This window comes from Haliotis rufescens, unplaced genomic scaffold (assembly GCF_023055435.1).
Source record: "Haliotis rufescens isolate VD_foot unplaced genomic scaffold, xgHalRufe1.0.p SCAF_17, whole genome shotgun sequence".
Taxonomy (NCBI): domain Eukaryota; kingdom Metazoa; phylum Mollusca; class Gastropoda; order Lepetellida; family Haliotidae; genus Haliotis; species Haliotis rufescens.
In genome coordinates, this window is record NW_025963857.1 from 23,003,181 (window position 1) to 23,018,002 (window position 14,822).

The 14,822-nt window shown below is 39.1% G+C and overlaps 1 protein-coding gene across 1 annotated transcript; it reads left to right on the forward strand.

Annotated features, from left to right (window-relative positions):
* The first annotated feature begins 949 nt into the window (after nt 1-949).
* LOC124133991 lies at nt 950-12,223 on the forward strand. The gene is made up of 6 exons (XM_046498603.2): nt 950-1,184; nt 3,017-3,334; nt 4,095-4,379; nt 7,042-7,392; nt 8,481-8,621; nt 9,686-12,223. Exons 1-6 carry the CDS (start codon nt 1,091-1,093, stop codon nt 9,871-9,873), a joined length of 1,377 nt encoding a protein of 458 aa, XP_046354559.2. The 5' UTR covers nt 950-1,090; the 3' UTR covers nt 9,874-12,223.
* Nucleotides 12,224-14,822: the final 2,599 nt, after the last annotated feature.

Consider the following 14,822-nt stretch of genomic DNA (forward strand, 5'->3'; position numbering starts at 1 on the left):
CATTTATTAACTTTTGAAGTCCAGGTACTGTGCTCGAGAACATAACTATATCATCAGCAAAAAGGAGTAGGAAAAGTTTAATAGTTTCTGGATGGAGTTGGATACCCTCGTTACAATTTTCAGATATTTGTATCGAAAGTTCATTTATGAAAAATGAAAACAGGAATGGACTTAGAATACATCCTTGTCTAACCCCAATATTACAGTAGAAGGAATCAGATAAGGTGTTATTGTTTCGAACACAGACCTTCACATTGTGATATATACAACATAGTAATTTACCAATTTTAGTACTGATACCTTGAGATTTGCAAAGGGACCACAACATGTTTCTGTTAATTGAGTCAAACGCCTTAGCAAAATCAACAAATATAGCATACATTTTTTCTCCTTTTCGTGCTAAATATCTCTGTACAAGTGTCTGCAATACAAATACATTATCAATTGTAGAGTATCCATGCCTGAAACCGGCTTGTGCTTCATCTATCTTATTAAAGGAATTTGCTGTAGTTATGCTGTATATATGCTTATAACGAACTACGGTTAAAACGAACTAAAATTAGTAGTTCCTTTGAGTTCGTTATAACCGTACTTTACTGTAGTTAAATCGTAGCCACGTGGGGATTCCGAGTAAGCAATCTTTGCAGGTTGTAAGAGGCGACTAAATGGAGGGTGGTCGGGTTCGGTTGATACCATGTCATCGTACCCCGACGACGTGGATCGTTGCTCACAATATCAATCACTGGTTTGTCTGGTCCAGACTCGATTATTTACCAGTCGCCGTCGTTTAGCTGTGCGGTGTTAAATAACAAACCAACAAGCTAAACTTAATCTTCCTTATGTAATAATTTCATCATATAACACTATGCAGGATGTGTAACTAGTATTCCGCTGGGGTCTCAATGACACTAGGGCAAGTGGTTTAAGTGATGAACTTTGCATAGAAACATTGGGATGAGGACGTTTTAACATGCATGATGGAGAACTTTGGAAACAAAGTATCACTTCCTCAAATATATAAGTAGTCCCATGATCTTCATGCAAATTAATAGCAGACTGGAAAAGTGATTCGAGTGAAAGTTACGTCGCCATGCTTTTTCTACATACTTTCAAGAAGATTTTGTTGATAATTATCCTTGGATTCACTTCAAGCAAGGGAATACCATGGTATCAATGGAAGCCTGGTAAGTGGACGCCATACAACATAGTATTAATAATGTTCTCCATTAAGTGAGTGAGTATGTATGGTTTTACGAAGTTTTTAGCAATATTCCAGCAATATCACGGCGGGGGACACCAGAAATGGGCCTCACACATTGTACCCATGTCGGGAATCGAACCCGGGTCTTCGGCGTGACGAGCGAACGCTTTAACCACTAGGCTACCCGACCGCTCCTGTTCTCCATTAAAGAGAGCATCACGTAATGGTCTTCATACCAGATAGCACTACTAACGTTTTGTAAAACAATGTAGCTATGTTCTTCATATATATCTTGACTTACTGTTCTTCTTTCCAGATAGCATGACTTACTGTTCTTCATATCACATAGGGGGCGGTCGGGTAGCCTAGGGGGTAAAGCGTTCGCTCGTCACGCCGAAGACCCGGGTTCGATTCCCGACATGGGTACAATGTGTGAAGCCTATTTCTGGTGTCCCCCGCCGCGTTATTGCTGGAATAATGCTAAAAGCGGCGTAAAATCAAACTCGCTCGCTCATATCACATAGCATTACTTACAGTTCTTCATATCAGATAGCATTACTTAGTGTTCTTCATAATATAGCGTTACTAAGTGTTATCCGAATCACATGGTATTATTAACTGATCTTCATATCATACAGCGTTACTTGGTGATCTTGCCAGAGAGCATTACTCACTGTACTTCATATCATATAGCATTACATACTGTTCTTTAAATCAGATAGTGATATTTAGTGTTCTTACCAGAGAGCATGACTTACTGTTCTTGTTACCGGAAAGCATGAGTAAAGTTCTATTTACCAGATAACATTATTTAGTGTTCTTCATATCACATCACATTACTTAGTGTTCTGCTGACCAGATAGGTCGCTGTATGGCTGAAATAGTGTTCTTCATTTCAGAGGCATAATATACTATTCTTCTTACCAGAAAGCATGATTTAAGTTCTATTTACCAGATAATATTAACATTATTTAGTGTTCTTCATATCACATAGCGTTACTTAGTGTTCTACCTACCAGATAGCATTACTTACTGTTCTTCTTACCCGATAGTATGGCTTATTGTTCTTCATATCAGAAGCATCACTTACTATTCTTTCTTACCTGAAAGCATGATTTAAGTTCTATTTACCAGATAAAATTATTTAGTGTTCTTCATGTAACATTGCGTTACTTAGTGTTATCCTCACATCACATAACATTACTCACTATCATATAGCGTTACTTAGTGTTCTTAATATTAGATAGCGTTACCTAGTATTCCACACATCACATAACATTACTCACTGTTCTTCATATCATATAGAGTTACTTAGCGTTCTTAATATCAGATAGCGTTACTTAGTGTTCCTCACATCGCATAACATTACTTACTGTTCTTCATATCATATAGCGTTACTTAGTGTTCTTAATATCAGATAGCGTTACTTAGTGTTCCTCACATCAAATAACATTACTCACTGTTCTTCATATCATATAGTGTTACTTAGTGTTCTTAATATCAGATAGCATAAGTTATTTGTACGTTTGTTATGCAAGATATAATTCACTGTACTTCATACCAGAATAACTGTTTTTCAGGCTATTTTTTATTATTGCTTATTGTTTTCGGTTATTGCTTCAAAACACGCAATTTCCTCCTGTGAAAGAAGGAGACGAACAATTTTGTGTTTACACATTTGTTTTCAGCAAATCTAGCAAAACCTGTAGTCAAATAGTGTATTTGTATAGTTTTGTTCTGGAATAATTTCTGTTTATCGAAAAGCTTTCACAACCATGTACATTAACACCAATACATCAAAATGACCTTTTTCAGAATTTGTGCTGACATACGAACCATCTCCAGCTCGAACAGGTTCGTCGGTCTCCCTCACATGTCAGGCACCGAGCGGGACCCTTCTCGGAACAAGTGATATTTTGCAGTGGAAACATGAAGATAAGATATTTGTAAATGTCAACTCTAATACCTGTCAACCAGTTTCAACACGCCTGTCGTGTAAAACCGACTACAGCAGGCACATCGTCACCATCAACATATCAAATGTAACGATGGCTGATAGCGGGCTGTGGCATTGTAAACGCTATGGTATAAGGCAGCAAAGCAATGTTGTACAGCTTAATGTCACTTCAAAAGGTATCAGTATATATCTAGGCCTTGTTCCTTCAACTAATTCTTCCTGGTTGTGCATGAATACAGATTTACAATTTTATCTATAAAAGCTAACAGTAGTTAAAGGCGTTGGATTGAAGTAGTTACTGTAACTTTAAGTAAAAAAGTCCTTAATGGAACATAATTAATTCGAAAATCGTTTAGGACTAATTAAATGCTCAAGTGAGAATCCCTATCAGCATTATCATAATCTTTTTGCACTCTTAGGATCATTTTCGAAGGTCTGTATGAATTCAAATTCAGGAAGTTTCACAGTGTTCTGTCATAACTTAAATATTCCTTAATTGAATTTGAAACCTTGTCGTTTAGCGAGTTCCGATACTATAAAAAAATTATATATATATGTATTATCCAACAACTAAAGATTCGAACTTTTATAGAATACCATTTTGGACTCTTACTTCTTACTTTGTCGAAAATAATGCATGTAATGTTTAGGTTAATTTTTATACACATTTCTGTACTCACATTATTTTGTTTTCCTTTTCGTTTATCTTATGTCCTAATGTTGAGCCCTGACCTCACTCACTAAGAATTTCTAAAGTTACCCACAGAATCACTATAATTATCTCCAAATATAACTAATTGTTCCCACTCAGAACAGTAAAGATTGAAACCTACGTACTTGGTACGGTAAAGCCTATTATTTACAACACGATCGTTTATCCATCATGAAAGATCATATTGACGTTCAACCATTGACGTAAAGATGTCCTATTTTCAGTTTCGCCCAAATTACTTGTTTCTGTAACCAGAGATGCGTCTTCCTTCTCGATAACCTGTCACATAAGTGGTGACTACGATGGTGTGGAATTTAAACGGTGGCTTCAGTATTACCAGAATGCATTGATCAGGGAAATTGCTGGTCAGAAGATCAACAGGTCAAGCAATGGATTGACCATCTATGAACCATCATTCAAGGACGATGGTGTTTATGTTTGCACAGCGGAATACTGGGATGACGGTTCCTATCACAACCTGACACGGAAGATACCAGTTGATGTCAAAGGTATTGAAAATAGTCATGAACATCATTGCTCATAATACTTCTCTTATGTTGGCTGCCTTATATTTGCTGACCATCAAACGGAAATGGCAGCTTAACAAATTCAAGGAAGTGTAATTCCCACAGGGTACTTAAAAACAGCCTTGGCAACTTAACTGGTCATCGTTTATTGTTCCTGGTTGTGATCTGTCTATGTGCTTCGATAAAATGCGGTCAATATATGTAACCATTACCGGTTCATTGAATACAGAGATTTAATATATAGAAGATATTTGGCTTTGATAATGTGACCTGATAATCTTAACATTTGTCAGGTCACGAGGTGAGATAGATTTATTATTTGGGAAGAAAAAAGAAATGGTCTGGTTTTATTAAAACGTTTCTCACGATCCTGTCATATATAACTGGCAAAGAGGCAGACAGAAAGTAGTTCCGGCATGTGGTGTTTCATTCGAGTGTTATAATTGCAGTTAAATGAAATATCGATTTTATAGACATATTAAGTAACTACATTTATACCCCGTAATCTAAATCCTGATATAATAGACTAAGAACTCGATTGTCATTCAAGAAGTTATTCACTCAGATGAAGGTATTTATTTTAGAGATTTCACAAGCGCTTCAAGTGAATGTGATTTATCTCAAGGTAATTCGCATTAGCTGTGTATTGTGGAAAATGCGCTTAAAGAACAACAGGTCGGTGTAATCCACGTTCACCATTCATGCATCAGCCATAGGATTGATTAATTTATGTATTTTTTCCACTTGAACAAAAACATTGCAAATATAAATTGTGATACAAAAGTACATACAAGAGTCCATGGTTGTACGAGCGTGTAAATTACCCGTTTTTAGTATTAATGCGAAATTTTGTCAACGTGAATCGAGCTAAGCTAGTCATAATAATACCAGACATCACACTGATAACCGAGTGTAAGGTTAACACTTATAACAGCCAACTTTTAAAGAATACAATGACTCTAGCATGCCTGATTTGCGTGCATGTTCTGTATACTCCATCCATCTCCGCAAATTGTATATTTGGAATCTCTTTCAGCTGATGGCTTGAACGTCAAGAGAACTTTACTCAGTATTAATTCATATACTTACTCAACATAGAAGATGAAAAAGCAACATCTGCCATGCGATGCCTTTGTCCATAAAATGCAGATGTGTGCCTGATTGTACAGATCCCCGATGTTTGATCGGCGTTTAGATTACACGTTATCAATCAATAGAGCAAACGTTTAGATCGACTAAGCGTATAAAGATTGAAGGTGTTTAGAAGGACGTTCATGTTTAGGTCGACTGGATACAGAAGGTCGTGCATGTGTTGATCATGTGGGTAGAAGGATTTGCATGTATAAGTCGAGTGAGCATAGAAGGATGTGCATCTATATGTCGAGTAGGTATAGAAGGGTGTGCATGTATAAGTCGAGTGAGCATAGAAGGGTGTGCATGTATAAGTCGAGTGGGTATAGAAGGGTGTGCATGTATAGGTCGAGTGGGTAGAAGGATGTGCATGTATAAGTCGAGTGGGTATAGAAGGGTGTGCATGTATAAGTCGAGGGAGTGGAGAAGGGTGTGCATGTATAAGTCGAGTGGGTATAGAAGGATAGGCATGTATAAGTCGAGTGAGTGGATAAGGGTGTGCATGTATAGGTCGAGTGGGTATAGAAGGATGGGCATGTATAAGTCGAGTGACTGGAGAAGGATGTGCATGTATAGGTCGAGTGGGTAGAAGGATGTGCATGTATAAGTCGAGATGGTATAGAAGGGTGTGCATGTATAAGTCGAGTGAGTGGAGAAGGGTGTGCATGTATAAGTCGAGTGGGTATAGAAGGGTGTACATGTATAAGTCGAGTGAGTGGAAAAGGGTGTGCATGTATAGGTCGAGTGGGTATTGAAGGATGTGCATGTATCAGTCGAGTGAGCATAGAAGGATGTGCATGTATAGGTCGAGTGGGTATAGAAGGGTGTGCATGTATAGGTCGAGTGAGCATAGAAGGATGTGCATGTATAGGTCGAGTGGGTATAGAAGGATGGGCATGTATAAGTCCAGTGAGTGGAGAAGGGTGTGCATGTATATGTCGAGTGGGTATAGAAGGATGGGCATGTATAAGTCCAGTGAGTGGAGAAGGGTGTGCATGTATAAGTCGAGTGAGTGGAGATGGCTGTGCATGTATATGTCAAGTGGGTATAGAAGGGTGTGCATGAATAAGTCGATTGGGTGGAGAGTGGTGTGCATGTATATGTCAAGTGAGTATAGAAGGATGGGCATGTATTAGTCGAGTGAGTATAGAAGGGTGTACATGTATAAGTCCAGTGAGTGGAGAAGGGTGTGCATGTATAAGTCGAGTGGATGGAGATGGCTGTGCATGTATATGTCAAGTGAGTATAGAAGGGTGTGCATGAATAAGTCGATTGGGTGGAGAGTGGTGTGCATGTATATGTCAAGTGAGTATAGAAGGATGGGCATGTATAAGTCGAGTGAGTATAGAAGGGTGTACATGTATAGGTCGAGTTTGTGCAGAAAGGTGTACCGCATTATAGGCGCATTACAATAGTGAAGACCAAACCGATTCTGACTGTGTATTTAGCAGCAAAGCAAAGCAAAGTATAATTTATATTGTGAGTGGAAGTATGAATTAGTTTTCTTTTTCAGCACCTCCAAGGATTCTGAACAACACTCAGGGCGCAGATCCTCCACAGCTCGTTTTACCACCAGGAGAATCCTTCACAATGGACCTCCTCGTCCTCAGTAAGAGTCCAGTCTCATACACATTCTTCATGAATGGACAGGCCATAGAGATGGGTGCTGATGACCTGGTCCGATCTGTCATGACACCTTCGGAGATGATGGTGTTGACCTTTGGGCAGAATGTGACCAAATCTGGTTATATGGTCAGTCTCATTATACCGGATCAGCCCCAGCGCCGTGCCGGATTGGTCACGATGTCCATCTGTAATTCTGAAGGATGTGCGCAATATGTAGGACCACGACTATCAGCCGGCAGTAAGTCGTTACACTATTGGTACATATATACTTGGCATACGATTGCATGCATCAACCAAGTCAGCGAGCCTGACCCCGTTAGTCCCCTCTCTACGACAAGCATAGTCGCATTTTACGGTAAGCATGGGTTGCTGAAGACCTATGCTTCCCCTGATCTTCACGGGTAGCACTGAATAAGATAATTAATAAAAACATGACAACTTAATTCGAGCACAATAAAAAACACACATTACCTACTGAAGTACTGAATAAGAGATTTTATAGGTAATGTGTTTCAATTAGGCTCGATTTAACTTCACGAGCGACCATTTCGTTTAATCGAGCACTCAGGTCAAACATTGTTTGATCCCACAACAGTGCTTACATTATCGTTCTGTTTAATCATTGGATTTTCTACACATACATATATGGAGTATGTTTCTACTGGTGTTTTCCGGAAGTGCAGAACATGCCTACCCTTTTCGCGAACATCTGGTGTCATCACTTATTTTCAGTGATCCATTCATATAATTTTCACCGCTATTTTGCGTTTTCCTCCCAATGGAATTTGATTCGTCGGATAATCGAGTCGATTGTACGATTCCGACTATATTTCCGATACCCATGCTTTACACTGACTAAATGCGATCAAGTTTCATGATGAACTCACTTCATATGATGTTTCCAGTTTCGTGCCTCTGTGCTATGAGATTATATGAATCACTGGCTAATTAAACTGTTATGAACGTTAATGTATGTGATACAAACATATTATGAATGAACTCTTATGTAAGTTTTAAACTGGTTACATTGTATTCAGTTTGTGGAAAGCGCTTGTGACCATGAATGATCTCTCTGATGTATGTGCATGGCCGATCTAAATATAACTTAAACGTTACCTAATGTGATTGCTTAAAGGGAAACGAAGGATTGACAAAGAAAATATTTTCTGTAGAGGTACAATTGTCTAAGCGGGGCTTGCCTAATGCTGGTACTTGGATGGTAATTTGAAGGTGATAATTGTATGTGATGACAACTATCCTGATAATACCTAATTCTATTGGCATCTTAGATAGCTGAGATAAAAACTATTCCCGCTTTTGTTATAGATGATGACGTCACTGACCGACCGGAGATGCCGAAAGGGTTCCTGGCTCCTGTTGTCGTCGCTGTGAGTGTCGTATGTCTGATTGTTGTTGTGGCCCTTGTTGCTGTCGTTGCCGTCTTGTGCAGAAAAAAACGATCAAAAGGTAAAGACAAATTCGCAATCTACAATGTATGATCATGTATCATTTACGATGAGGCGAAATGGGGTTTGACGTCGCGTCCAAGATTATTGCACTTATATATATAGCGACGTGCATGCACGTGTGTGTGTGTGTGTGTGTGTGTGTGTGTGTCTGTGTGTGTGTGTGTGTGTGTGTGGCTGCTTGTACTAGTCCGGACTGATGCCGTTTTATAGTGCTATCACACTGAGATACCATGCCGCAGTTTAACATGAATACCCCACTCAGACACAGTATACTGACTCCGAGCCCGACCAGTCCTTGTTTTAGCCCCTAACGCCGAGTGCCAGACAGGGTAACAACAAGTTACATCTTTTAACGTCTATAACGCGGCCGGGGATCGAATCCCGGACCTTCCGCTCTCCGGGCGGACGCTCTACCACTAGACAACGGAGGTTGTCGTATCATTTACGTGATGCTGTCCAATGTAGTTGTCAGTAATGAACCCTCTTATTTTATTATGAAGACTTTTTGTTCCTCCAGTGTTGTCAATTCGGTAAATGAAAAGTAGTTCTGAATGAATCTAATAAAATTCCATCTATAGCATGGTTTGAATGGTTTGATAGGCATTTCTTAGAAGTTGACGGATGACGAAATAGACAAAGGTTTGTCAAAACCGACAGAGGTATAACGATAATTTAAGTCTACTAATCATAGGTTACTTGGAACCAGTCCTAACCCCGGAATCTCCACGGTGTTTTGTTGAGAAAAAGTTTGGTCTGAAGGGTTAAATCGTTCCCACAAAGGTCATGATAACACTTTCGATCGAAATGGAGACAATCAGCATTCAATTCCCACAAGCATACACCTTAAGAAACCTACGCTGTCCCCCGTGCTGCTTCGTGGATAAAGATCATGATGAATTGTCCTACAGATACCATTACTGGCGTCAATTAAAAAAATCTAAAAAATCTGCCAGACTTATTGAGTTTTGAATCACTGGCGATGATTGAAAACAGTAAGAGTGGGGAACGTTTCAATATAAAACGAACTGATGGAATAAAAAGGAAATATTTCGATTAAATCAGTTTCAGAAACTTCACGAATTAGAGAAAATACTTATGATGGAATGTACGAGTCCCCCGCAGAGGTCGAACTGAAGTACCAGGGACTCGTGAAGACTCCACTGACATATGCTCCCCGAGTTCCAAAACTACCACTGCCTTCTGTACCGCCTCCGGAGGACGACCTGTATGAAGACGCAGCAAGCCTTTAAATACTTCTGATAATTTTATGGTAAGGGACTACCACAAAATAAAATAAAATAGGGAGATACTTATTTTTTCGATCACGGCATTTTTGTTTTTTAAAGGAGAAACCGAACATTTATATCCAGGCCTCACACTCCCATCACTAACCAACTCCAGAAATATATACTCCAGGCCCTAACTTAAATCGACGGAACCTGTGGTCAAAGCCATGGCAACTCGCTATGCGACATTGCCTCCCTTATCTGTGCCAGGATCAGGCATGATTTACTCCGAAAGCGATTCTTGCTGCTTCAGCCTTACTGTGCTCGGTTATGACCTGAGTCACTCCCTTTTAACCCCCATTAACCTGACACACCGTGATATAAGTGAAACACGTTTCTTGCAGCGTTACACGAAACTCACTCAGCAGGCCACTGTGTTGGAATACGCAGTAAGCTTTAAGATCTTTCCTGTGTTTTTTTCAGGAAATAGGGTTCTATCCTACGCGATGGCTTTTAAAACTCCTTAATCATATTGTCCGTAGTTTTGTAATCGAATGTAGTTCACGCCTGTTCAAATGGACCGGGATACATCGTTACATTGTAGCTGTTAATGGCGTTTGCAAAGCGTAAACGCAAAAACATGTTCATGTACGATCTTAAAAAAATGAAAACATCATGATGTATTTGTTTGTCAGGGAAGATTTGACATTCTCTGTGTATGGTGAAGTTGCCCTTTGGGTTATGATGAAGACGTGTCCAAATGTCATATCTCGTGTTTCCATTATATGCATGATCGTGTAAAGCCAATATATGATTACTGCTTCAGTCTGATTGCTTTATGCACCATGCCCACAGGTCGATGTAGGGTAATAATCACACGCCCAGTGTCAGTGAACTGTAGACCAATGTCCTTTCAATAGCTACTTGACTATCACGCAGCGTTGATCATTATGATTGCATCCTGATTTTAATAATTAAAACGAAAGCTTTTTATTTGTCGTGAAGGTTGTGACGACTTAAAAAAGATGTTTGCTTGAAACACGTTTTAAAAGTCGCATAGAATTAGATACGTTGAATCCGTTTGAATGTCCAGTCACAACGTTTTAGCATGACATGAAACTATTTCGGTTTATCATAATTGAATATGTTTGGAATCAGAACTCAAACATCCTTAGGGACAGACCATTTTTATATATTTTCTCAGCCAAAAGCGAATGGTCAGTCCCTTACTTTCAAGTTTAAAAAATGTTCTTGTATTAAGGTAAGCTTAACAAGGTCATCGCGAGTATTGTAACATTTGAAAACAAAATGATAAGATGCTGGTTTATTTTGACATAAGTTAGCGGTTATTCTATCATATAAGAAATTAAGAATAAAATATATACCATCAACGCCAGAGAATAACCAGTCACTGATTCCAATGGGCGTGAAAGGCAACACAACGGTGAAAATGATATAAGTGGATCACTGAAAATCAGTGATGACACCAGGTGTTCGCGAAGAAACAGGTTTCAGACGTATGTGTACATCTATGCGCATCAAAATTACTCCTCTGTCTTCAATCAATACAATGAAAAAAAGTATTTTTAAAATTAAACTAGATTATTCAAGAACATTTTCTTCTTCACTGTTAGTGTAAATGCGTATTCAGTCATCAACATATTTTATACGTAAAGATCATGGTCAATAACCGATACTTGTTGTACGCCGCCACTAATGAGATACGGGGGTCAGACTGACTGACCATTGCAATGATATGAATCACTGGATTGTCTAGTCCAGACTCGATTATGTGCAGAATATAACTGGAATATTGCTGACTGGGGCGTTAAACAACAAATGGACAAAGAAACTATGTTATAAGTATGTGTACGTGAATGTTATGAACGTCTTTCCAATGTTTTGTTCTGGCTTACATGTACATGCTTCTTGTAAAGCGTCGCATTTTTATTTTACCTTTCTGTTTTTAACTGTATAGGGTGTTCAAGGTCTTCAGTACATCATGCTTGTCGTAAGAGTCGACTTAAACGTTCATTGGATGATTGGGTCTCGGTGACCTGGTTGGTGACATGACATCGTGTCCAGGGGATATTTGCTCATGATATCAAGCACTTGTTAGCCTGGTCTAGACACGAATATTTACAGGACGTCGTTCTTTAGCTGTAAATAGAGCTGACTGCGGCATTAACCAACATTCTTTCCCTCACTCTATCACATATCTAATATTTTCATTCGGTTTGTTTATAAGGTACTGATGCTTACAGCCATCAATTTTGTAATATTACTCAGTTCATTGCGAAGTATTTCATGCAAATATGTAACCACGATGTCACTTGATGTATCTATTTTTATTAATAAAATACGATTTAACTTTTGACGGCCTTTACCATTATTATATAATACTTTTCTCCTTTCCTAAAAAACAGAACAATAGTCAGGAAAGGGTGCAAATGGTAACAGAATCGTCTTTATGTATAATAAACGTATTAACTATTAAAGCTTACAAGACAGATTTCGGCAAACAAACCCATTTACCTACTTTAATAGTGTGCTCTTTCAAAGACTCATTAGTCAATGTGGACTCGGACACATATTGATGTAAGTTAGTAAAGACACCATCTTCCCGAGGCAAGGACGTAAACTGACTATAAAAGTCCAGTTTCTACCTTTGCCGAACTACGCTGGAATTTCTAGGCTAGATCGTACCGCCACCAGTGGCTATTAAGAGTTATGCCCCCTCTATGTCCCTCAAATTGATCAATCAGATTCCACCTCTCGTACCACTTGCATTTGCTTCGAACAAAATAGGCGGCGCCCCATCAAGACGACCTGTTCAATAATCATGGTCTACATTGTAATAAAACGGGTCGCAAAGTGCATAAAATCACTTGAGCACCTTGATAAAAACACGAAAACTTGTTTGCGAACCGGATGTCCAGTTCCTAACGCGAGTTTGATTGGACTATGCATAGACACGTTAGTCCATCCAAAATGTAACTCCGGAATTCAAGCCTAGTTGAGCAAGGGTGGAAACTGGACTTTTTTTAGTTCTGGCCTCGGGAAGATGGTAAAGACACATGCCTCTGTCTGAATAAGAAAACCGAACAGTATAAAAATGTAGTATGCTGTCATGCATCACTTACCTTTCTGTATATTAAAGTGACGCATTTTGTGCTTAGAATATGATTCAGTTTTAATCCGTTATATACCTGATATTAAAGTTGTACTACACTATATACCCGATCAAGACAGTAGTCTTGTGTACACCCGTTGAATGAAACGTTCACTTGACGGTTTCCCTACGCTGGCAGAGTGTGAAAAGCGAATTCTTTTTTCTTTCCGCTGTGACCATTGCTGAAAGCTGCTTAAAAACCTCTCTCCTTCATTATGCCCAGACCATCTCCAAGTACAGTGAAACCTCTTAATGTCATGTGACGCCACCCTCAGCAATGCGACAAAGCTTTGTAAAATAGGTCTTCACCAACCCATGCTTGTCGTAAAAGGCGACTAACGGGATCGGGTGGTCAGACTCGCTGACTTGGTTGATGCATGTCATCGTATCCCGATTGCGTGGATCGATGCTCATGATATCAATCAATGGATTGTCTGGTCTAGACTCGATTATTTACAGACCGCCGTCATATAGCTGAAACATTGATGAGTGCGGCGTTAAACAACAAACAATAAACAAACAAAACTGTAAATAACCACTCTGGACATCATGAGCATCAATTCACGCAAATGGGATACAATGACATGCAATCAACCAAGTCACCGGACCTGAACACCCGATCCCTCTGGTCACTTTAATGTACAACCTGTATAATTTTCCGGGGGACTAAACTGCCAGGCAAAAGAAAGTAAACACCCATGTTTGATGGTGGCTACAAATGAAACAAATGAGAAATGGTTATTCACTGGTGATTTGTTATGAATTTCTTGTGAATATGGAAATGGGTTTGTCGTTATTTATTTTATCTTCATTCAGCCAAATAACGTTTTGATAACATTTGTAACTTTTTTGGTCAAATCGATTTTCAAGTGTATTCATTTTTAGGCCGGCAGTTAATATTGTTACTCAGAATTCCCATGGGTGGAAATGGTCCGGATTATCAAACGTCCAAAATAACGAATCGTACGTAGCGACCCTTCTGTTATCTAAAGACGTTTCCGACAGTTTCACAATATTTCCTAATGACTCTACAGAGCCATAATTATCAAAGCAGATCTTACGCCCCCATATTTCCCATTACCCCATGGTCAATCACGTTCCTGGAAATACGATACCTTCGAACACAGTCCAACACTGTCAATGGCACAAAAAAATGATAATCCTCAAAGTAAGATGCTCAGCACAAAAAATCCCAATGGAGGAGGAACACAGAGGCGGAGCTCTTTGATGCTAACGTGTTCTCATTACAACTCTTCCGATAACCTGACCACGATCAATGTTGTAGTTTGATGGATTGTCATACAGTGTAACATTACGATCTGTCCTCCCTTCCGGCTCTTCTTAGAATTCAAGGAGCCACTGATCCGCAATAAGGGTCTATCAAATCATACAAAATAATAGCTGGTCCCAACATAACAATACGTGTATCTCCGAGTGTGGTAAATGTAGAAGTCAATCTCTCCAGTTAGATTTTGATGGTCTCCAGTTCAAAAGTAATTATTTGATACCATCCAACGATTCCTACATTTAGATCCAAAATATTGACGCCATAGATGATACTGTTGGTCGATGTGTTGTAGTGAATGAGTTGTGTAAGGGTTATGCAGTTCCAGTATTGATCGGATGTGACCCGTTGACTTCGGATATTAAGAAAGATGGTTCCACCACGAATTCCGAAATGTCATGTCCTGAGGTAGGTCAGATTCCTGGAATGTCCAATGTCTGGGACATTTCTATATTAATTAACAGGGGTTGGATATATCTAAGATCCATTTCAGTTTCAAGAATTATTATACACTCC